At 33.5% G+C, this 26,275-nt stretch overlaps 1 protein-coding gene across 1 annotated transcript in view; it reads left to right on the top strand.

The window, feature by feature from the left end:
- Positions 1-26,275, top strand: part of ERICH2 (glutamate rich 2) — a 118,591-nt gene that overhangs the window by 66,848 nt on the left and 25,468 nt on the right. The window contains exons 5-7 of the mRNA XM_051990667.1: positions 2,734-2,770; positions 7,984-8,014; positions 8,218-8,266. Of these exons, the coding sequence (XP_051846627.1) occupies positions 2,734-2,770; positions 7,984-8,014; positions 8,218-8,266 (117 nt within the window). The remainder of the gene's footprint in view (positions 1-2,733; positions 2,771-7,983; positions 8,015-8,217; positions 8,267-26,275) is intronic.

Raw genomic sequence — 26,275 nt, 5'->3', positions numbered from 1 at the left:
TCTACTTTCTCTATTCATATCCATCCTTTGGAATTCTAGAAATCAGCTGGATTTAAGCACATCTATCTTTAAATTATCCTTTTTCTTTGGCCTTAGTATCTCTCCTTCTCTTCACCACCTCCCCACCTCCATAAATTGTACCTCCATAAATTGTAAATTTCCATGGCTAGGAAGAGATTGTCGATCTGTTAAAGCCATTTATTTCATGTTTGTTTTTTTTCTGTTTTCTGGTGTTCCTCCCATCCCTCCCTATTCATCTTGAATTTTGAATCGAAAGATTAGCCATTTAGTAACCAGATATGTGTTGGAACCAGCATTTATCACAGACAAGATGCCAGAACCAGAGTGCTTCAAGATTAAGTCCTCCTCAGCAAATTTCTCCATATATGGACTTGCTTCTATTCCAGTGCCATTATGGTATGTGAAGTGCAACTATGGTATTTGGTATGGCACATGGACCAAGGAATGATTCCATGAAACAGAATTCCTCCTGATCAAATTCCCTCTCTCCAATCTCTTCTGTCTTTGGAAACTTGTCTGAAAATAGCTCAGAAGTTACAGAAACTTATTATTGACAGCAATATCGAAGTACATGATAGGATTGGCTTGAGCCAAGGGGCCAAGCTAGGAGTGATGGTGGAGGTAGTAGGGTTTGATGTCCAGTGGATAAAGCGAAACTGAGGGCTACTTGTGGCAGCATCTGTAGAACCTCAGAGGGATTACAATGTTAACTTGTATCAAGTCTGAGTACCCATCTCCTCACTTTTTAGTTAGAGATAATAATGGTCCAAAATGGAATTACTTAGGCTGAAAGAAAGAAAATACAAGACTTTCTCTCTGCCTTTACATTTTCTTCTCCCCCAAAAATATTTATTATGTTAGCACTCCCTTTTTGCTTATTCATTTTTGAGTCTAGTAGTTTTGCTTTGAAGTTTTCCTCAAGGAGTTTAATTGTTTATAATTGCAGTTTTGAAATCATAAAGCAGGAAGGGTCCATTTAGACATAACTGTTTAGAAATCTAATTGATTTCCCCAAACCCATCTTTTAATAATTACTATTCTTCATGTGATATGATTACAAATCCTAGAATACAACAATCCCTAATTAATTAAAATTCCAGGTGACCTGAAGGACAATAGAGAAATTCTAAGTAGGCAGAAGAATAAGATCTATATAAATGCAACTAATCAGGTTCTATAGAGGGAATTATTCAGCATGTGCTACTGCAAGTGTTAAATTATTTTATAGTAATAAAAAAGTATATGTGTATATTTGAGCCATATCATTCAGATAATCAACTTATGTCCCAGAATTCCCAAATTTGAAGTTTAACATAAGGTTTGTCCAATTAGCAGGACTCTGAATCATTCAAAAAAGCACCAAGAGTTTTAGTCCAATTCTTTTTTGTTATATTTTCAACAGAAGAATTGTATACAGAGTTAGCTGTGGGGTACCCTTGTATCAGATTGGGTAGCCACCTTGCTGGAGGCCTTCTTTGCTTTCTCCCAACATTTCAGAGGTACCAGTAGAGAATTCTGTATCATCCCTCATTCTTGCCACATGATCATACTTCTTTTCTCTCTGTCATATAATTCCTTTATCCCTCCTTCTTCAGAATTCCTCAATGGCTATGTGTTGCAGCCTGGTCATGCTCATCATACATCCCTCTGTTGCCCTCATCTGTTATTCAGCTTTGGTTCTTCAAAGGCAGTGATTTTCCAAGTTTCCCTGCCAAGGCTAGCAAATGTTGCTTTCATTTTTAAAAACATTTTTGTTTACTTATTTAGATGATCACCAAACAGGGTTATTTTCTTATTATATCTTCCAAGGAATCATGAATTAGCTTGATATATGGATGGAAGTAACTTTGCTATTTAAAAAAAATACTTATAAGAAGGGCAGCTAGTTAGTGTAGTGGATTGAACACCAGCCCTGAAGTAAGGAGGACTTAAGTTCAAACCTGGTCTTAGTCACTTAACACTTCCTAGCTGTGTGACTCTGGGCAAGTCACTTAACCCCAATTGCCTCAGCAAAAAAAAAAAAAAAAAAAAAAAAAAAAAACTTACAATAGTGTTCAATTCTAGCAAATCACATAATTTTTTGTAATCTGTAAGCAGCAAACCCAATGGGACCTTTTATTCCTTATATCTTTTAGCTAATTGTGACATGATAAAGATGCAGTCTGTTTTTGATCATCACTTGCAAAATCCTGCTTGTTCCTTTATCTTATTGAGGATGCCTAAAATTCATAAACACTTTGCATAGAGTAGGCATATAGATTGGTAACTGCTGGTGTTCTCTTGGTCACTTTTTTTTAGTTTAACAAAGCGTGAGGCTCTTTTTTTTTTTTAAATATGCTTTTGGTCTCTTTCCATCCTTCGGATATCTTGTATACTGGTCCTTCAATACCCTCAGAGTTATACTGCCTCCAGCACAGTTATCCTGTATGTATACTTGGGCCCATCTGTCAGCCAAATCTAGGCCAGTGAAAAGACTGAGATTTATATTCTAGCCAGCTGAATGGGTATGTGCATGAATCAAATAATACTTTTGCTGAACAACAAGGTGCAGCTTTTAGCGCCTGCTGAACCATGTATTGTAGTCACTCCAAAATATGAAATATTGTATGGAACACTCAATTAAATAGAATGTGAAATTAATAAAGAAAAATTACAGATTCAAAATGTTTTATCTTGTAGTTTAACTTGGTTTTTAATTTAATTTCTCTCTAGGTGAAGTATTTTTGGAAGCTGACTTGACAATTTCTGGGTAAGAAAAAATAATCCCATATACAAATTAATGTTTTAAGACACTGGATGATATAGGGGGAGCAAGGTAGCAACAAGAATAGAACACCAGTCTGGAATCAGGAAGACCTGAGTTCTGTCTAGCTTCAAACACTCACCAGCCTTGAGTATCACTTAATTTCTGTCTCAGTTCCCCTACAGTTGTAAATGGGAATAATAATAACACCTAATTCCCAGGATCATTATTAGGATCAAATGAAATAATTATAAAATGCTTAGCATAATATCTGACATAAAGTACTATGTAAATGTTAAGTTATAATAATTACTAATGTGTTTTTAGGCTTAGAAAAGTTGCTTAGAAAAGTGATTCAACAGAGGTGGTCAATATGTTGATGTTGTAGCATCTCCCCATTTTCTCAGAAAATGTCAGAGAATATTCTTTTACACTTGGGATCATTTGATTTGAGATTATTGCTCTAAATATAGTGTAGTTTTCATATAGAAGGTAAAGAATATGCTATGGACTTCTGGTGATGGAGCTAATATATTCCAAACAACTTTAAAACAATGCCTCCAATTAAATTCTGGAGTTGCGGAACCAACAAAAGGTCAGGATGAGGCAGCCTTCCAACCCAATTCAGTTTAGCAGGTTGAAAGGAAAGATCCATGATAGGAGTGGGAATGGGTCCAGAATCAACCTGGATGCAACATCAGTGGTGAGACTTGGGGATAGTGACAGATGTAGCAGCAGCTTTAGGGGCTCTCAAGCAAGAGATGATAAAGAGATCTGGCAATGTGTTGGGAAGAGATTACTTCTGTGCTAGATCTGGACCTAGGACCACATGTTGTCTGGCAACACCATTGCTTATGCCCACTTTCAGGTTACAGGTAAGGGAGGAGAGGAGCACATTCATGATGGAACAGAGACTCTGAGTAGCAATAATGCTTGCAGGTGCAAGGGACCAGGAACCCTCCCTGGGTAAAGACCAGAGCACAAACCAGGAGAGCAGTGACCACACCTCCCCCAGATCATAGCACTGGAAAGCACTAAAAAAATTCTAAATCTTCAGAAATAACTCTGAAAACAGCAGTGTAAAAAAGCTTGAAGCTTGGGACAGTTTCTCCAGCCTCCATTCCCTCATTTCTCCCAAGTGAACAGAGCCCAATTTGAAAAGAAAGTTCAGAGTCAGGAAATGGGCTGGAAAAAATGAGCAAAGAAAGAATCTGATCATAAAAAGCTATTGTTATGATACAGAAGATCAAGACACAAATTTAGAAGAATATCATTATCAAAACAGCTATAATCAAAACCTCAAAGGGGGAAAAAATATGAATTGGGCATAAGCCCAGAAAGAGTTCCTAAAAGAGCTAAAAATGATTTTCAGAATCAAATAAGAGTAATAGAAGAAAAGTCAGGAAAAGAAAGCAGTACAAAAAAATTATGAAAACAATCACTTGTTAAAAGAGGCACACACAAAAAAGTTGAAGAAAATAATGGAAAAAAAGATATAAAACTTCATTGATAAAAATAAATGTTTAAAAAGCAAAATTGGCCAAATGAAAAAAAAATGATACAAAAACTCACCAAAGAAAATTATTCCTTTTACAAAATTTAGAATTGGGCAAGTAGAAGCTAAAGACTCCATGAAACATGAAGAAGCAATAAAATTAAAAGAATGAAAAAAAGTTTTGTTAAAAACAAATTGAATTTCACTAAGAGAATCTGTGTGATAAAAGATATGATCTAAAGAATATATTGTCTCTTGTTTCAATGCCCAGATTTTCTTTCTGGAACTTAATTTATTTAAAAAACACTTATCAAGCACCTCTTATATACCACTTCCTGTGAAGACTACAAACATAAACAGGACATGATCCCTGACTAAATAGGTTTATATCAGAGGTATCAAGTAATCCCTCTGACAACAGAGAGGCCCCACAACCAGATAAAAATGTGATTGGAAAATACTTAATAAACTAAATAAAAATATAGTACAACAGAGATAATGTTAATGTGTTTTTTCCAGCCATATTAATATATGAGTTTGAGTTTGAAATCACTGGCTTACACTATTCTAAGGGAGATTACACTACACAATTGTAATGGATATTCTAACTCTGATACAAAAAAATCATGATATATGCTACAAACAATTTGCAAACTGTCATAGGGGTTCTGAGAGGTTCCCTTCAGGCACATCAGGAAAAGCTGCTTGGAGTGTGGATGACATTGGAGCTATACTTAAAAAAAAAAGACAGGTATAAATTGGATAGGTAGAAATAGGGAGAAAGGAGGTTCTTCTCATAAGGAATAACAGTGAACAAAGTCATGAATGGGGAACAAGTCATCTAGTTTGGCTGGAACATAGAGTACATAAAAGGGAGTAGGGGAAAATAATATAGAAAAAGTAATATGTAACAAAGCATTTTGTTCACATCAATCCTGTGTGGTAGATTTAGGGCAAGGATCTTGACTAGCAAGCTAAGGCCTTTGGATTGTGATCTTACAGACAGTGGGGAGTTCATTGAAGATTTTTATATGAATGTAGCAAAATCAAATCTATGCTTAATAAGATAATCCTGGCCTTCGGGTTTAAAATGGATTCATAATTTCTTAGGTTATGATAAGTAGGGAAAAGCAGTAAAGGAAATTCACAGTAGGGAAAAGAGATTTGCTATTTGTCTTTGGATGTTGAAATCTTGGGGCCTTAAAATTTATGTAGAGTAGCTGAGCACACATAGCTTTGGTCCTGGAGTTAGGGATGCTTGAATTCAAATCTATTCTCAAATACCAGCTGTGTGACCCTGGGCACGTCACTTAATCCTGTTTGCCTCAATTTCCTCATCTGTAAAATGTGCAAACCCAGTATCTTTGTCAAGAAAACCCCAAACAGGATCACAAATAAGTTGAACACAACTGAAAAACAACAAAAAGTGTATTAGCTAAATAAAGGCAACATTGTATGAAATCCTAAGGGTAGATAAATAAGATCAGATATTTTCACTTATGTCTCTTTTCTTTCAGACAAGGTTTCAGCCAGAGCTCTTTTTTAAATGTTTGTTTTATTTGAATTTTAATAATAGCTTTTTTATTTTCAAAATACACACAAAGATAGTTTTCAACATTCATCAAATTTTTCTCCCTTTTCCTCCATCCCTCTTTCCTAAACAGCAAGTAATCCAATATAAATTAAACATGTGCAATTCTTTTAAACATATTTCCATATTTATTATGCTCCACAAGAAAAATTTAATCAAAAAGGAAAAAATGAGAAAAAAAAATCAAGTAAACAATAACAACAACAGAAAGTCGAAAATACTATGTTGTGATCCACATTCAGTCCCCATAGTCTTCTGTCTGGGTGCATATGGCTCTCCCCATGACAAGTCTTTTGGAACTGGCCTGAATCATCTTGTTGCTGAAGATGGCCAGATCCATCAGAATTGATCATCATATAGTATTGTTGTTGAAGTATATAATGATCTCCTGGTCCTGCTCATTTCACTCAGCATCAGTTCATGTAAATCTCTCCAGGATTCTCTGAAATCATCCTACTGATAGTTTCTTACAAAACAATAAAATTTCATAACATTCATATATCATAACTTATTCAGCCATTGCCTAACTGAGGGGCGTCCACTCAATTTCTAGTTCCTTGACACTTCAAAAAGGACTACTATAAACATTTTTGCACATGTGGGTCCTTTTCCCTTTTTTTTTTAATCACTCTTGGATAAAAGCCTAGTTGAGACACTGCTGGATCAAAGAGAATACACAGTTTGATAGCCCTTTAAACATAGTTCCAAATTGTTCTCCAGAATGGTTGAATCAGTTCAAAACTCTACCAACGATGCATTAGTGTCCCTGTTTTCCCACATCTCCTCCAATATTTATCATTATCTTTTCCTGTCTCTTAAAAATCTGAGAGGTATGTAGTGATACCTCAGAGTTGTCTTAATTTTCATTTCTCTAATCGGTAGTAATTTAGAGCATTTTTTCATATGACTAGAAATGGCTTTAATTTCTTCATTTGAAAAATTTCTGTTCATATCCTTTGACTTTATCAATAGGAGAATGGCTTGTATTCTTAAAGAGTTGAGTTGATTCTCTCTATATTTTAGAAATGAGGCCTTAATCAGAACCCTTCTATGTAAACATTTTTCCTGAGTTTTCTGTTCCCTTCTAATCTTGGCTGCATTGGTTTTGTTTGTAGAAAACCTTTCTGATTTAATGTAATCAAAATTAACCATTTTGCATTTCATAATGTTCTCAAGTTCTTCTTTAGCCATAAACTTCTTCCTTCTCCACAGATTTGAGAAGTAGACTATACCTTCTTTTATATATATATATATATATATATATATATATATATATATATATATATATATATATATATACATATACATATATATACACATATATATACATATATATAATTATTTTTTATAGTATCATCCTTTATGTCTAAATTATAAATCTATTTTGACCTTATCTTGGTAGAGGGTGTTAGCTGTTGGCCAATGCTTAGTTTCAGAGCTCTTTTCTTATTATTGAAAAGGTTATCCTATCTCTTGAGGTGTTTTACAACTTTTTAATCTCAAAGAATATAGCTTGGGCAGACTAAAATGAATATAAATATTTTGGAAGTATTGAGTACCAACCATGAATTAAAATCATTCCAAACATTTACAAAGTCATTACTATATGCTAATTGTTATATTGAATGCTGAACATACAAAGAAGAAAAACCTCTCTGGACTCTGATTTCAAAGAGTTTACATCCTATGAGTGGGGAGAAGGTAGAATGTAGCATGTCAACATGTAAAGAAAGATAAAGTAATAAGGGAAAGGAGAAGAGCCAGCACTTAGAAAGGGAGGCATCAGCTGGCTGACCACAGGCAGAAGATATTTTAATTTCTTCCTCATGGGTTAAACTACATAAATAACTTTTCATATATCTTCTACCTCTAAATCAATGATGCTGTGATCTGTAAAATGGGCTTCATGATTCTTGTAGGGCCTACACCACCATTTGGTGAGAGCTGTATGAGATAATGGATGTGAAGTTTTTCTCACATCCTTGAAATACTAATAAAAGTTATTATGAAAAAGGTATACTCATTATCTTCTAAATAAAAGATTTTGTTTTCTTTTAAAATATGTTCTAGTGACTAGAAAATTATAAAATAGTTTTAAAATATTTTATTTAAAAAATAAATTTTATTTCCTAGGCGGAATTTAGACAGAGCAGACATTACTAAGGTAAGAGTAAACTTTTCTAGGCTATTCTTTAAAGTTGTTTCCTGGTCATCTGGTAATGAATGTGAACATATGCATGGTTTTTATTTTATTAAAATAAGATAATTTAGTTTGTTAGAAATGTTCAGTTAATGGTTCTGGATAAATTTTCATATATGTTGAACTGAAATAATGATGAAAATGTCTTATTTCTTTTTCTGTTTTAGGAAGCAAAGAATAGACACTATGGCAAATTGCAGGTGCTTGATCCAAATGGTAAATAATTCATTATTGTCACAGAAATATGTTTGTAACAACTATCAATTTATCACAATTACTAAGAAGAAATATGATAAAATGGCTGTCTACATAACTAATTTTAATAATACAATTCTTCATTCCAGTGTCTTTATTTCAGAAAATAAAAGCCAGAATACTTGGAAATCAGAATTTACAAGAAGGGAACTAACACTTAAGATACTGAGACTATTTAACTTGTTTTTTAGAATTAGTTAATAAACCATTTGAAGCAATGTCACGGTAAGAAGATGTCTTTGGTTGTGCAGCTGATCTATTACATGCCTCTTAAGCAATTAAAACTAGATAATGCAATCATTTCTCACTCAATTAAATTTGAAAGACTGGAAATGCATGGATTAGCACTTTGACTTTTACTTCACTTAGTGCAATTGTTATTTAAAAGACATTAAAAATGAAAAGTAGATGTTGATTTTTAAAAATGTATAAGATATACAGTAGATATTTGTTTTAACCTACTAAATGTTATACTGACTATGTGATTTTTTTAATGTTTATTTAACTTATCACAAAAAATATTTGCTATTCATTCTCCATTCCCTTTTGATATTTCATAATTCTTTCAAGATGTACATGTAAGGGAATCTTTGGTGTTTAAAATAAAATGGACTTTATATTTTCTAAGATCCTACTTTTACATTTACTAAGATCCTACTTCACAAAATATAAATTATTACCAAATGTTAATCAAAATCAAACTGAGACAATGTTGAAAATAATTATTGTATTAGAACAACTTGCTAAAATTATACATCTCTGCTCAGCCACCAAAATAGGGGTGGAAACCAAAATACATGTATAGAGGATATATATGTATATAGTAAAATGCTATCACTTCCTGCCAATTTTGATTTCTAAGAAAAAATACAAAGGAAATGGTGATCTATTCATTGTGTACAATATATTTTAGAGAGTTCTGTTCCTGATTAACTGGTATTTATTTCATCAGTAGAATTCTGTCTGTTCTTATTTCAACCAATAATAAAAAATAAAATAAGTTCTACCACTTGACTTCTTTATTTTCCAAATACAGACTGATCTTATTTAAAAATAAATAAATTTTACCTTTTGACTTTTTATAATTAATGTTCAGTTCCTCACAGTGCTAAAGCTATGTCTCAGATGTGCCTGGAATATTTACTCTCCCCCCATATCATCCATCCATCTCCCTCTTCCGCTCTCTCTCCCTCTCTTCCTCTTTCTCTTCCTCTCCCTCTCCCTATCCCCTCTCTCTCCTTCCCTCCTTCCCTCCTTCCTATCCTCCCTCCCCCCTTCTCTGTTTCTCTGTCTCTCTGTCTCTGAATGTCTATGTGTCTCTGTCTCTATGTATATCTGTGTTTCTGTCTGTCTCTGTGTCTGTTTCCCTGGCATCTTTTAAGACTCAACTCATATCACACCTTTTGTAGAAATGCTTTCCTGGTCCCCACCAAGTGTTGCTTACTGCAAATTACTGCAAATTTGAACTTTTTGAGGGAAAGAACTGTTTTTGCCTTTCTTTGTAATCCCAGCACTTAGCACAGTGCCTGGAACATAGTAATCACTTAATAATTGCTTTTTTGTTGACTGATAACTTCAACTTCATTTGTCATTAAATATATTACCAATAATTTTGCATGATAGCATAGGTTTTATGAACTATTGATGAATCATGATATTCCATATACAATTCAAATTTCTGTACCCAACCATAGATCAGATGTTCAGTAGAATAATTATACATTATCAATCAATACATGTGGTCTAAAAATGTACTTAAATATACAAAATATAATACAAAATAACTTAAATAGGAAGGACACAAGAACCAAGGAGGATCAGAGAAAGCTTCATGAAAAAGATAGGCTTTTTTAGCTAAAGTTTGAGCAGAATTTTGAAGGTAATAAGAAATTTTAAGAGGCAGAATATATGTGTGTATTTAAGATGAGAGTGCATATGAAATCTGGGGGATACAGTTGGAGCAAAATCATGAAGATAGAAAATGGGAGTATTGTCATGAGTGAGGAAAAAATCCAATTTTGGCTAGACCTCAGGGATGTGGGAAGGGAGATCAATATATGACAAGATTGGAAAATTAGGTTGGGACTAAATTCTGAAGGGCTCCAAAAATCAAATAGTTTATATTTAGTCTTAGAAGCAATAGAAGGTCACAGAGTTTATTGAGTAGGATAATGACAGCCTTAGGAAAATTATGTGGCATTGTGTGGAAGATAGCTTGAAGTGAGGGGAGATTTGAGGCGGGGACTAAGTAAGAAGCCATTGTGGTATTTCAGGCAAGAGGGAATCAGGACCTGTAATGGGGTTGGTTACATGAATAGAAAAAAAAAAGCCATTATTATATAAGAGAGATATTGGCAGTAGATTGTATACATGGGTCGAGTGTGAGTGAGGATTCGGGATGATAGCAAGGTTTGTGCTTGGATGTCTAGGAAAAGATGGTAGTCAACAATTACAGGCAAGTTGGGAAGTGGGGAGGACTTGGGGGAAAGACAGTGAACTCTGTTTTGGATGTCTGCAGGACATCTAGTAGCCAAAGCATATTGTTGATGCATGATTGAGCCTCGAGAGAGAGACTAGGGTTGTACATGCTAGAGATGATCATTAAATCCATAGGAACCAAGTGACAGGGTATAGAGAAATAGACAATCCACGATACAGCCTTGGGTATCCAGCCATTTTAGAGGCATGATGTAGATGACAGAATGAAGCTAAAAAGGGGCAGTCAGGAAGAAGATCCATTGCTAAGAAGATCAGAGAGGACAGGTTTGTAGGAGGAGAGAAGGGAGGTCAGAAGGGATAAACGGACAGAGGGACCAAGGAGGTGGAGGATTAAGAAAACATTGATTCCATTATAATTGTCCTGCTTCCCAATTTGCAAGATTATATATAAAATGTTATTCTGTGGAAAACTTAAGTTCTTCATTGCAAATTGATTTGCAAGAAAACTGAGGAAATAGACTAACTTGTTATTGGTGACCTGTGCATTAGAATATGTTTTCAAAGTCTTCTGAGAACTAAAACAATACAATGGAAAGAATGCTGAACTTGGAGTTTGAAGTTTGCATTTGGGTCCCAGCTTTTATTCTCTGACAGCTATATGACCAATGGCAAGAGAGTTAAGCTCTCTGAATTTTAGTATATTCATCTGTAAAATGGGGGGAAAATCTTACTTGGTCTACCTATTTTATGGAAATGTAAGGAAAATACTGTGTAAACATGAAAATGGCATATAAATGCAAAGTATGGTTCCCTCTAAAATGATCATTTTCTATTGGTTTTACTAAGAAAAATTGTTTCCCATAGGAACCAAGAGCAAGAGGTTACTGCCCTTCCCAACACATAATGGAAGTGATTGTTGTAAACTTCCCCATAGGATGTGATGTTCCCGTATGGCACTGGTAGCATTAAGCTTTGCCAGTTTAGGTGGTGTCTTGGGGCACATCCAGTTCTGTAAATCTCACTTATTACAAGAGTGACTTAGCCTGCATTCAGGAGTATTCCATATTTGGTCCCACAGGCTCACCAGCACAAGTGCAGTCTGACTTAGGGTACAATTCAGCTATTGGGAAAGGTAGAGGGAAACACACTTTCCATTTCCATTTATTGAAGACTAACTCTGTATTTGGGGCAGTAGATAAACATTGGGCCTGGAGACAAGAAGACCAAATTTGACATCAAACACTGTGTGACCCTAGACAAGTCACTTAACCTTGTTTACCTCAGTTTCCTCATCTATAAAACGAGCTGGAGAAGGAAATGACAAATTACTCCAGTATCTTTGCCAAGAAAACTCCAAAAGGGGTCACAAGGAGTTAGACAACTAAAATAACGCAACAACACATATGTAATTTAACAGAATTCTTCAGCTAGATAACATTATTCCTAAAACTAGAACATGTTATTTCAGGAGCTGCTATGTGAGGAAGCAGCATGGTAATTCAGTGTTACTTCTGCGGTAAGATTTAGGAGATGGGTTCTAGCCCTTACAATGCTATTAATTAGCTACATATGTGACCTTGAACAAAACCGGTTAATCTGTCTATACCTGCTTCATCATTATGTAAAATGAAAGTGTTTGCCCTTCTGCTTCTAATATTTTGTTTATTAAATATTTCAAAAGTATAAGAGACTAAACTCTGTGTTAAGTGGTTATTTCTCCCAATATTAATAATTACACATTAAAACTGCATGCCATAATTAGTAATTACTTTATTACAAATACTTTTATTTATTTCATCATTGTGGAAATTCATTCTACTAATAGAACTCTGTGATTTTTATTATCTTAGAGAGTTGTCTAAGACACAGAGACATTAAGGGACTTGCCCGGATCAGACAACTAGTAAGTGGTAAAGGCAAGACTGAATTCCCATCTTCCAGACTCCAAAGCAGTTCTTCTACTTATCATTCCAGATTGCTGCTCTACAACTAATTACATGAACTTATGTGAAAACACTACTCTAGTTTATTTCAGCTGTCAGGACAATGCATGAGAACCATCATAATAGAGTAAATATTTCTCTGTTTTGTAATTCCCAAGGAAAGTCATGGAGTAATGAATAGCTGCTAACCAATAAAGATCTTCCTTTTTCTTTTGTTCAGTTAGATGTTAATTATCTTTTTTAAAAAATCCCAGCCAATCCCACCCCTCTCTCACCTCCTTGTCCCCAAATCCTTATAAATATCTTCAACCTACCTTGAATAGGTAGGTTATTAGAGGTTTATTTTATTTTTTATATTGAGTGTCATGCTTTGGTCTAAGTGACAATCTAAAACTAAACCATATATAAAGTAACTCCTAGCCTCTTTTACTTTATTGTTCCAGAGAGGGAGAATTTTTTAAATGAATTTGATAATTTTACAGAAATTTTGCACAGTTAGTATATCTTTATTTATATCTTGCAATGTAATTCTTTTCGTGTTAGAATAATAGGCTCAGATTAAGCAGAAGTACTGCCTAGTAATCAGAGTTGTAACAAAATTTTTCCAGGTCATATTAACTCTATTTCCAAATCAGATTTCAGTTTAGAACTTTGATAGCAGCAACAAAAATATCAATTTATCTTGTTATTTATTAACATGATTATCTGGATTATTACTTTGAGTTCTAATTGATTGACTTTGGGTTAACCTGCAATTCCATTTAAGATGGAATGAAAAGGGAATTAATTTGGCCAGAGCTGATGAATATCAAACTCTACCTCTCAGAAGATTGAGAATTATTTAATACAGATAATTGTAAAATCATAGTTTTATAACCAAATTTATCCCCATACTAATGACAAACCAGTTTTTATTTTGTTGCTGAAAACATTTTAAGTAAAGTATTCTTGGGAAGCAGACGGGAACTGACAAGCAAACCTTACATGGCAGCAACAAAATCCTCTCTTAAGTATAGCTAAAATATCCTCAGAAAAGTAAGTTTTAACTGATTACATTTTCTATTTTAGGATAAACTTTGGAAAAAATTTAATCATCATGAATGTTACAAAATGGATAACTCTTTTTAGATGTTTCATCACTTAACTCATTTGCAAATTAATATTCTTTTATATAAACAGCTATAAAATTATTTTTTTTAAATTATATTTTTCAAGACTATGACCATTTGCTAATAAATTTAAGCTGAATAATTAGTCTCTCTTCAGACCTGGTAGCTTATAATAATCATCATAGTTAAATATATCAAGAATATGATTTTGTCAGGACAGATCCTCCCTCCCCAAATTCAGATTGTAATCCCTTTCTATCTCAGTAGTGAGTCATTTGAGTTTCTGCAGCCAAGTTGATAAAATTCTCTCAGTTCAACTAGTCTAATCATTAGATAACAAGTTTGGGTTATCTCCTAACCGGTCCTAATGAACAAAATGGTTAGAACTTGCCAGAACTTGCCAATTGATTAACATAATAAAAACTTAAGACTTGACTCTGCACAGTGGGGCATGAAAGTAGGACATTATTCTAAATGATACTCAATAAAATACTTCCCTCATTTTCTTCTATATGCTATCCCCATAAAGGTTACCATATCATAGAAAGTAACTATATACTTTTCTAAAACTTTTGGATGTAGTAAAGGCTAGAAAGAAGAATCAAACCCATCTTCTTTGGTTCTCTCCCAAGAGAGGATTTACCTCCTGTTTTACCTCTGATGATGTTTTCCTTTATTTTAAAATTTCATTTTCACTTAAGCTAACAAATACTAAACTCTGTTCTATTTGAGATAATTACATATTCTAGGAAATGAGATATTTGGTTCAGATTGAACAAAAAAGCTTGGAAACTCATCTGAAACAGCTGGACAAAGTGGAAGAGCAGTATCAAACTGTTAGAAATCTTCAATTCAGGATTTTTAGAATTTACTAGAAGTAAAATTGTAAACTGATAAGAACAGCAGGCTTTAAGAAAACTAAAGTAGACATTGTCCCTCCTTGCTATTTTTTCACTAGCAGCAGTACTTTGTCATGTTGAACTGAAAAAACAAGCCATACCTTGAAAAGGTAGAAAATGAGTTTCTTGGAAAGGGAAAGCCAAATTCCTAAAGAGTAGTGACTTGCTAGGGAAACCCCACCTACATAAAGAGGGGGGCAATGAGTTGTATTTTGTGGCTGCTGTTGATTTTTTTCTGTTCTTCCAGGTTCTTCCTGACTCCCACTTTTCTGCCAGATAGTTGGAAGTTGACAGTGATGGCAATTGAATACTTGAGTGGTTAACCAACTTCTAGTCATATCAGTTTCTTCATGGATGATTTCTTTCATAATGACAACATAAATGACAGATGTCATTTGTCTGCAAATTTGCCTTTATTGTATATATTTAAGTTGATAAAGAGAGGCTCTATTTTAGGAGTATATCCATTAGAAATGGAGATACCTATGTGGTTATTATAGTGAACCTTTTATTTCTAAGTTTTTCAGTTCAAATCATTGGTTGAGTTGAATAGTATTAGCACTTTAGATTTGTGTATCAAATGTAAAGACACAGAGCTCTGGAAATTTTGAAAATATTTATATGGTATTTTTCTATTAAATATACAGGTAGCATTTGTCTTTGTTTTTAATCTTGAAAAGGAGATTTCGATTAATGTAAGACATTATGAAATTGATTCTGTTTATTTTACCAGTCAAGATGTCTGTCTTTTCTGAATAATATGCATAATATGGGTTTCTCTCATTCTTATCAGATTTTATACCCATTAATGTCATCAGATATTTTCAGAGCTAAGATCTAAAAATGAAGATTAAGCATTTATTGTTTGAGCTTATTTTAAAAATAAGATATTTTATATTATTTTCAAGCAATACCAACATTATTGAATTCCATCCACAAGTACAGGACATCCCTAATCTTTTAGTACAGTTTTAGTCTATTAAAGATAATAGCACTAAGATAACTAAAGATAACTGCACTAAGGCTTTGGAGGATATTCTGTATGTCCTAGCAGTAGCAGGAAATGATTTACAAATTGTAGAAGGAATATTGGCTTAAGATTGATATGTTCTGATAAATGTGGAAATATGTTTAAAAGAATTGCACATTTAACATATATTGGATTATTTGCTCTCTAGGGAAGGGGGTGGGAGAAGGGAGAGAAAAAATCTGGAACACAAGGTTTTGCAAGGGTGAATGTTGAAAACTATCTGCATATATTTTAAAATAAAATTCTATTTTTTTTAAAGAAAAGATTGATATGTTTATTTTCTTTACTTCAACTTACTCTTCTAAATAAGGATGCCACCTGTAGTAGATAGTGTACCAAGACTATGGAACTTCCAAAGTTTCTAGAAATGCTGTCACAATGACAAAAATGTTATGCAAATTAGATTTTTGACTTTAGTAATTAGTTTGGTTCTATTATAACATAAACACCAAGGATTTAGAAAAAAATTTCAAACCTTATTATTAATCAAAAAGACAGACAAGAAAAATGTTAATAATTGTCCTTATTCCCATAGCTACAAGATCTTTATAATCCTAATCTATATCTATAACAAAGTAATTCTTATTTAAAGATAAGAAAAGGAAAGAGGCAGACTTTTATAATTGATACTCTCCAGCAGGCTCTTTATAATCATACAGTTGACTAAAGAGATTAGAATGGAAGGGTGGAAGAAACGAACATTAGGTTCCTATATCCTAGGCTCCAGGTACAATGCTAAGGATTTTACATTTTCTCAGTTGATCCTCACAACAAGCCTGTGAGGTAAGGCCTGTTATTATCTTGTTCTATGTAAACTAAGCCAGAGATAGGTTATATGACCAGCTAAGGGTCACACAGATGGTGTCCAAAGCCATATTTGAACTCAGCTCTTATTCTCTGCACCATCTGGCTGCCAAGATAATATAAGGTCTCGCTGTATTTCTTATTTATTGATTTTAGGGAGATTTCTTATTTGGTGAAGAAAAGCGCCACCTTAAAACTGTCTTTTCTAACAAGATGTTTTCTGAGTATCATCCATAGCTCTTTGATTAGTCACATCAGAGATAACATTTTTAAAACTTTATGATCCTCTGATTCTTAATACCCAAGGTGACATATATAAAACAGCTGTGCTCACTAAAGTTATTTTTGATTATCATGGTGGCTGTCCAGCCCAGAGTCCAAATAGAAGAGATTGATGTTCTTTTTATCCAAATGGATATTTGTGGATTGTATTGTATTGATTCCAACAAACCCCAAACACTGCAGAGCTTCCAAAGTGATAGCCATGGTCAGTCATGGCTAACACATGGCCATCCAGAAAAAGCCAAGGGGATAAAGAATTTTTGCTCTTGCCTAAATTTACAGTTTAATGGGCAGATTGTAGAGAACACACTCCTTAGAATAAGCATCTTGAGCAGAGTCTGCCCAGACATAGAGCACTGGGCTAGGAATTGAATGTGAGAAATGGCTGGATTACTTTGGGAAAATTGATGAGTTTTTTCATGACTTTCCAAATGTTTGGGTTTTTTAAACATCCATATGGTGATATTGTATTGCAGCAGACTATGGAGTATCACAGTCTCTTCAGAATTCAATTTTCTGGTTACAGAGGGCCATGAAACAGGCATGAGTAAGCTATAGCACTTTACTGTTGGAGGGTCATAACAGAGAAATAGTCTTAAAAATATAATCCAAAAAACTAGGACCAGAAAACAGGGTGGATCACTTCATGTCGCAAGAGGAAGGGATGATTGGTAGATAGCCCATGGGCCTACAGCTTCATTCCTAGAATATGAAGCAAGCCCAAGGAAGGCAGGCCATCAGATGCACTGAGTGGAGCTTTCTTAAAGGACTTTGGAAATATGTACAAAAGAGCGGGCTAAGTAGAAACTGGATGCGTTTCAATCTTTACTGCTGGAGAAGGTAATATATCAGTGAAATCATCAATCCATCAGAGTATTATATTGAGTATGCTGTATCTGTAGTTTCCTATCCTTAAAAAAAAAAAAAAAAACTACTGCCCATGTAAGTCCTTATAAAAGAAACACAAAATATTTTGTTCATCATTATTTACTTTAATATCTAGGAAGAAAATTTCCTCAAAGAGTAGTGAAAATAGATATATTTACAAATTCAGAAAATAAATTATGGTCATCTTCCTTCTTATGAGAAGAAGCAACTAATGGTTTTTATTCAATTACAGGTGTGTCAAAAATTATCCATTTACACATAAATCTGTGACTGAAGACTTACTTGTATTAATAGATAATGTTTAATGTAATGACTAATGGAAAGTAGGTTTCATGGATATATTCATCTTCTAATTTTATTTGAATTATGAAATTTGAATAATATGGTATTTATATAATGTTTAAATGGTTTCATTTGATTCTACAATAATCCTATTAATTAAATGCAGATATTGTTATCCCAATGTGGGTAGAGGGAGTTGAGTGCATGATTTCTTCTGTGCGGTGTTCGCGATGTGAAAACTCTCTCCGCCAATTTTACAGATGAGAAAATTGATGCTCAGAAAGGTTAAAGAACTTATTTCTTGAAACACGTCTACTGAGGAGGTTATTTGAAACCAGTGCTGATTAAATTCCAAATTCAGTGTCTGGCACTCTTTCCAGTATACATATTGCCTTATTTTCTTGACCATTAATTATATAGTAGATATTTGGCTTCAGGGCTTGTCACTATATATATGTATATATATACTTAGAGAACTTATTTTATATAACTAGTTCCCCTGGTTATTTTAGGACAACACACAACAAATTCTTTTTATAGTAATAACAATGTATGCATTTTCCAATGCTATATATCAACTACTGTGGTGGTAGTGATGATGAAGATCTGTTTTGTTTAAAGGAAATTTTATTTCCTGAATTGTATATCTGAACATCTTAGCTATGTTATGAACACACACACATATAACATATTTACTTATAGTTAGATACTTAATTTAGATTGGTTTCTGTGTGAGTGAGTGTGTGTGTGTATGTATGTATGTATGTATATATGTGTAGAGATATATATATATTTTCCCCAAAACTGGCTTATATCCTTAGCGCTATCTTTTTATGGTAGATGAGCCCCATCCGTTTTCTCCTTATAGATATAGATACTTGACATTTATTACCATCATCCATCTTTTAAATTATCCTGATTTTACATACCCCTTGAAAGTTCTGGGTTTGTTACTCCTGATCCATCACATCAGCTGTTTCTCTATTATTACTAGTCAAAAAAGACCTTGGCTGTGAACTTTGAGCAGGAGCACTTTTCTTGGTTTCCATTGAATGAAGTCTAGCTTTAAAATTCTGTGATTCTTTGATTTTTAGTGAAAAATACCACAACTTTTCATTTGGGATTGGGGCTGAATGGGCTTCTTTTCTCTCTTCATCCTATCACTAATCTCTCCACCCTTATTTAGGTCTATTGATCTCCAGCCTGCTGTCATTTACATCTACATTTCTTTGTAACTTCTTAACCCTACTTTTAGTTCCTATTCAACTCACTTTCAAATTATGGTTTCACCTTTACTTCCGAGATAATGTTACAGTACTTATCTTGTAATCAAGATGATCTGGGTTCAAATCCCACCATCCAACAATTATTAATTGTGTAAGTATAGAAAGTCACTTAACTTCTGAACCTCAGAGGTACTTAAAAAAATAAGATGATGTAATGACGGTGTTTGTCATACAAGGTATCCAAAAGTTTTAGTGCAGTTTTAAGCTTTAATCACTGCATTAGAGGTTTTAGGACACCATTTTCATAAAAACAAAATTTAAAAGTAAATGCTAACCACTGTTATTAATAGTAGAATTAGAATGATCCAGTAGAATGTAAACTTCTTGAAGTCAGGAGCTATTTTGTTTATAGGTGTAGCTTCTGGTGCAGTGCTTGAACATAGATGATTAATAAATACTTGCTGAATTGCTTTGCTACTTTATTGTATTTGTTGAAGTTAATTTTTCCTTCTTCTATCTCAAAATATCTGTGTCTATGCCCATATTTTGTCTCTTTTTTATTTTTAAAATTTATTCTGAACTTAAAAGATAAAACAAGCATTCTCATAACATAGAACAGAAAAAAGATGATTGACTTAAATGTGAAACTGCAAATGAATTATGTTTTACTTTCCATTTCTTTTCAATATATAATACAGTTATCATGTAACTTTATTTTTTCTTCCCTACTCTCCTTCACCTAGAGATAATTAACATTATACACACACACATACACACACACATATACCATACACACACCTATACAGATACAGATACATACACACACATGTAAAACCATTCTATACATACTAATGTTTATCAATTTTCTCTCTGGATGAAGATAGTGTCTTCCTTCATATATTCTTTGTGTTTACTCATTTTGCTCTTCATTATTTTGTGCAAGTCTATCCATGTTTTTCCAAAATCATTTGAGCTCATTATTTTGAATAGCAAGTAGTATTTCAGCACAATTATATTGTGTTGTAAAGCCATTCCCCACTTGATATGCATTCCACAATTTTTAGATTTTTGCCACCACAAAGAGAGCTGCTATAAATGTTTTAGAATATATAGGTTCTTTTTCTTTTTCCCTAATCATCTTGGGAAACAGGTTTTGGAGTAGTATTGCTGGGTCAGAGGGTAGAACACAGTTCATTCAGTAAACTCTTTGGGTGTAATTTCAGGTTGCTCCCTAAAATGGTTAGATCAGTTCACTGTTCTACCAGCAGAGAATTATTGTTCCAACCTACAACATTTGTCACTTTCCCCTTTGATGATTTTAACCAATCTTATAGTTGCAAAATGACATATCAAGGTTGGTTTTAATTGCATTTCTCTAGTTAGTAATGATTTAGAGCATTTTTCACGATAATTTGTTTTGATTTCTTCATCAGAAAATTGCTTATTCATGTCCTTTGACCATTTATCAATTGGGAAATGACTCATATTCTTATAGATTTGACAAAGTTCTTTGTATATTTGAGATATAAGACATTTATCTGAGAAAATGTCCATAAAATGTTTTCCCCAAATTTTCTGCTTTTCTTTTGATCTTGGTATTTATACAAAAACTTATTTTTTGTCTTTCCATGTTTTTAAAAGCTTTTTATTTTCAAAATATATACATAGTTTTCAACATTTGCCCTTGGAAAATCTTATGTTCCAAATGATTTTCTCTCTCTCTTCCCCCACTCCCTCCCCTAGATGGCAAGTAATCCAATGTATGTTAAACATGTGCAATTCTTCTATACACATTTCCACAATTGTCTTGCTGCACAAGAAAAATAAAATTTAAAAAATTAGAAAGAAAACAATTCAAGCAGACAACAATAAAAAAATGAAAATACTATGTTGTGGTCCACACTCAGTTCCCAAAGTCCTCTCTCTCGGTGTAGATGGCTGTCTTCATCACTAAACAATTGGAACTGGTTTGAATTATCTCATTGATGGAGAGCCATGTCCATCAGAACTGATCATCGTATAGTCTTGTTGCCGTGTACAATGATCTCCTGGTTCTACTCATTTCACTTAGCATCAGTTATGTAAGTCTCTCCAGGCCTTTCTGAAATCATCCTGCTAATTATTTCTCATAGAATAATAATATTCCATAACATTCACATACCATAACTTATTCAGCCATTCTCCAGCTGATAGGCATCCACTCAGTTTCCAGTTCCTTGCCACTACAAAAAGGGCTGCCACAAAGTTTTTATACATCAGAGTTGTGAATTCATGATTCGATTAGCAAAGAAAAGATCTGACATTTTCTAGAACAATAAAATGAAAGACTTACCCAGGTCTAAGGCAGTAGAGGCACTGCTGGATCAAAAGTATGTACAGCCTGATATCCCTTTGGGCATAGTCCCAAATTGTTCTCCAGAATGGTTGGGTCTTCACAATTCCACCAACAATGTATCAGTGTCCCAGTTTTCCCACATTTCCCAACATTCCTCATCTTTTCCTGTCATCTTAGTGGTACCTCAGAGTTATCTTAATTTGCATTTCTCTGATGTATAAAAACTTTGTAATATGGTTGAAATTATACATCTTACATGTCTCAATGCTCTCCATCTCTTGTTTGTTCATAAATTGTTCACCTATTCATAAGCCTGCTAGATCATACGCTTCATGTTGTTCAAGTTTTTTGGTAATATCTCTATATCTAGGTCATGTATCCATTTTGATCTTACACTTAAACAGTGTAAGATAATGGTTTATGTCCTATTTCTGCCAGACTGCTTTGCAGTTTCCCAACAACTAACCAAATAATGAATTCTTATGCCAAAAACTTAACTCTTTATATCTTTCAAATACAAAGTTACTGTATCTATTTGCTGCTGTAAATGGTATGTCTACTCTTTTCCACTGATTTACCTTTCTATTTCTTAGCTAGTACCAGATAGTTTTCATAACTATTACCTTTTAATACAGTTTAAGATCTGGCACTGATAAGCCGCCTTCCTTTACATGTTTTTCTTTAGTTCCGTTGATATTCTTGACATTTTATTCTTCCAAATGAATTTTTTATTGTTTTTTTTCTAATTTAGTAAAATAATTTTTGGTAATTTAATTGGGAAGGCATTGAATGTATAAATAAAATAAAATTGACATTTTTATTATATTGGCCCTGCCTGCCTATGAACAATTGATATTTCTCCAACTCCACTCAGGAATGTTAGATCCAAGCTGTGTGCTAAGAATGGAGAGAGAAAGGGATAGTTGATGTTAGAAATTTTAATGTGACTTATTGTGTATCTAATTTATATTTTAATATATTTAACATCTACTGGTCATCCTGCCATCTGGGGGAGGGGGTGGGGGGAAAGAGGGGAAAAATTGGAACAAGAGGTTTGGCAATTGTCAATGCTGTAAAGTTACCCATACATATAACCTGTAAATAAAAGGCTATTAAGATTTTAAAAAAAAGAAATTTTAATGTGATGAATAAGGGGGGATATTCATTTTACCTTTACAATTGTATCTCATTTTTTTTCAGAGGTATCTCTCTGTGGAGAGAAATATAAAAGTTTTTATCATTCTGGTATGTCATAGGATATAAAGGGATAGGAAACAATATCCTACATAATTACTGATAAGAAGATTTCACTGAGTAATCTATGGTATCCTAGTGAAATGAAGGAGTACTCTCCTAAATGCCTGAAGAAGATTGAGTAAACCAGTTTTTAAAGAAGTAGTAAAATTTTAAAATGCAATTGCTGCTGTTGTCTTATTATTTTAAATATTCTTTTTGAAAGTACATTAGACTAAGTTATGGTATATGAATGCAACAGAATATCACTGTTCTATAAGAAATGATCAGCAGGTTGATTTCAGAAAGTCCTGGAGAGAATTACATGAACCAATGCTAAGTGAAGTGAGTAGAAAGAGAACATTGTACATAGCAACAAGATTTATGATTATCAAGTGTAATGGACATGGCTCTTTTCAACAATGAGTTGATTTAGGCCAATTCCAGCAGACTTGTGATGGAGAAAGCCATCTGCATCCTTAGAGAGAACTATGGGGACTGATATGAATCACAATATTAGTATTTTCACTGTTTTTGTTGCTTGCTAACTTGTTTTTTTCTTTCTCATTTCTTACCCTTTTGATCTGATCTTTCTTGTTCAGGATGATAAATGTGGAAATACGTTTAAAAGAACTGCACATGGTTAACTTATATTGGATTACTTGCTGTCGGGGGGGGGGAAGTGAGTAGGAAGGGATGGAGAAAAATTTGGAACACAAGGTTTTGTAAGGGTGAATGTTAAAAACTATCTTTGCATATATTTTGAAAAATTAAAAGGTATTATTTTAAAAAGAAAGTGCCATTAAATGGAAGAAATTTTTTCCTGATCTGAGCAACAGATTTTAAAATATATAAGCTCTTAAGGATAAAAAAATCATATATACAGCATTTTTTCATTAGTTTGTTTATGAAATTAAGTAGTCCTATGTATCAGCATATTTGATTTTAGATATGTCTAGGAATGAGAAAATAAGAAAAAGAGAAAAAAAAATTATGTAATATCAATTTCATATTGACTCTTTATAATAACAAAATTAAAGTACATATTATTTAAAGATAAGCATATAATAATGAGTAAGGAACCATAAATATTTCATTTTTTATCTTAATATACATTTTTATTGTCAATTAAATGTTGCAATTTTATAGAAAGAAGAGAAAAAAGAAAAGGAAGTGTTAAAATTGAAGTTTTATTTCAGAAAGTCAGTATTAAATATTATAAAAATGATAAATAAGATAAACAATGCAGTACAAATATAATATACACAATATCTGCCCCCAAAATGCTAATATATTACATAGGGAGTTTAATAAAAAAGGCATCCTCATTTTTGCTCCCATTCTTGTCCTTTATTAATTTTGATCTCAACAGGGTTCACATTTCGCAGCAATATTTCTGGGTAGTAGATACGCATTCTGCCTATGGTCTGACAATCCCCATCCCCTTTAGCATTGCCTCTTTTATTTGTGCTATTCCTAAGCTCATGAGCTGTCCCTCTCTTCAAGGAATAGCTTTAAATATGAAATGCTCTGTTTGTGGTTGTTTCCTTATGGTGTGAGAACAGCTTTATTTTTTTAATAATAGCCAGGCAATGCTCCCACCTAGTATTCTCTTTTCCTCCTCTTTCACCTCCTTTAGAACTCACTAGGCTAATCCCACTGGGTCTTTATTAAGAAAATTTTTCATATGCAGACAGCCAAAAGCTCCCTAGCCATAGATGGGCAAAACTCCTGGATATGGCTTCTGATTACCTTTTCTCCACTTGTTAGAAACAAGATCATTCTGATTTAGTTCTGCTAACTGATACTAAGTGGCCTAGACTGAGCCAGGCTCAGGATTGGAATAAAGTGAGACATCTTAGATCATCCAACACTTGACAAAAAAGGTTCATTTTTGCACTGGGTCAGGTAAATACAGACCCATTCCCTCCATATAGAAACATAATGGCCTGAAACGTGTTGATTTTTGTGACAGATGCACATCCATCAAAGCTTACTGACTCCCTGAAACTCTCCTCTTTATACCCTACACAACTGAGAAGTCACGTCAAAGGTCAAATCCTAGTTCCCTGAACCAAGAAAGTCTCAGAAACTTTTAGCAAAAAAAATTAGCCCAGGCTACATGACAGGAATCCTAGTAGATATTGATCCTATTACAGAGCCATTAACACATGTTTGAGAAGAGTTTCAAAAATCAAAATTACTAAGGCAAGCACAGTATCTTGACTGCCCAGAATGATGTTAGAGACATCCATATAGGGATCACGAAATCAGCAAGTGAAAAACTGTAATAGTCATTGTGCAGCATCAAAGTAATTCAAACAGAATTCAAAACAGCACCATGCGGAGGCTAACACTGCTATTACTTACTCTCCTATTTTTACTTATGCCTTCTTGTTTCCCCCAACTACATTGACCATTCCTGAAGATTAGAGACTGCCTCTGATTTATCCTACAATGCCTTTCACATTAGCATTTTTGTTTATACTGTTGTTAGAATGTAAGCTCTGTGAGGGCAAGTAGTGTTTCATTTTTATCTTTATCTCTAGTATTTTGCACTTCAATTATTTCAGCCACGCTGGGATTTTCTTGGCAAAGATACTGGAATGATTTGCCATTTCCTTCTCCAGCTCATTTGTTTGATGAGCAAACTGAGTCAAAAGGGTTAAGTGACTTATCCAGGTCTAAGGCAAGATTTGAATGCAGAACTTTGTGACCCCAGGCCCAGGGCTCTATCCACTGTGCCACCTGGCTTCTTTATACATAGTAGTTGTTTAATAAATATTTGGCTGATTTATAGTTATTCAGTAAGCAAATATTTTGGTTGATTTAACTGAGCAATAAATTTTCCTTCAGATTGATTTCCTACCTAAATACTCCATATGTCTATAATGTCAGAATCAAAGCATCGAATGTGTAGACACAGAATTAGTCTTGTCATTCATTTTTATCTTATTTTAATAATAATAAATTATTCAAAGGGAATGAATTTAGAATAAATGTAGTTATTATAAGAGTTGTGAATTCATGATTCAATTAGCAAAGAAAAGATCTGACATTTTCTAGAACAATAAAATGAAAATCATTGCTGGTCAAACCAATGTTTTGTCTAACCTAGAATTCCATTTTTATGATACCAAGAGAATGGAATATAGCTTTCTCTCTTGAGATCAACCTCTTAGAGTACGGCTATAGAGACAGATATAAAGCAAAATGTTCAGATTCCCCTTAATGATACATAATGAGTATGCCTTAGATCATTAAAAATAATAGAAAAGGAAAGCCTTGAATTCAGGGATCTTGTAGAATATCAAAAGAATGGCATATAGCTTTCTTTCTTGAGATCAACTTCAAAGAGTATGGCTATAATATGTAATAGGTGTAAAGATAAAGATAATAGCTATAAAGACAATAGCTATAAAATAAAGTGTTCAGATTTCCCTTAATGATCCATGATGAGTGTACCATATATAGATCACTAAAAATCACAGAATGGAAAA

The sequence above is a fragment of the Antechinus flavipes genome, chromosome 3 (genome assembly GCF_016432865.1).
Source record: "Antechinus flavipes isolate AdamAnt ecotype Samford, QLD, Australia chromosome 3, AdamAnt_v2, whole genome shotgun sequence".
Lineage (NCBI taxonomy): Eukaryota > Metazoa > Chordata > Mammalia > Dasyuromorphia > Dasyuridae > Antechinus > Antechinus flavipes.
Note: the sequence above shows the minus strand (reverse complement) of the source record. Positions and strands in the feature narration are given on the sequence as shown.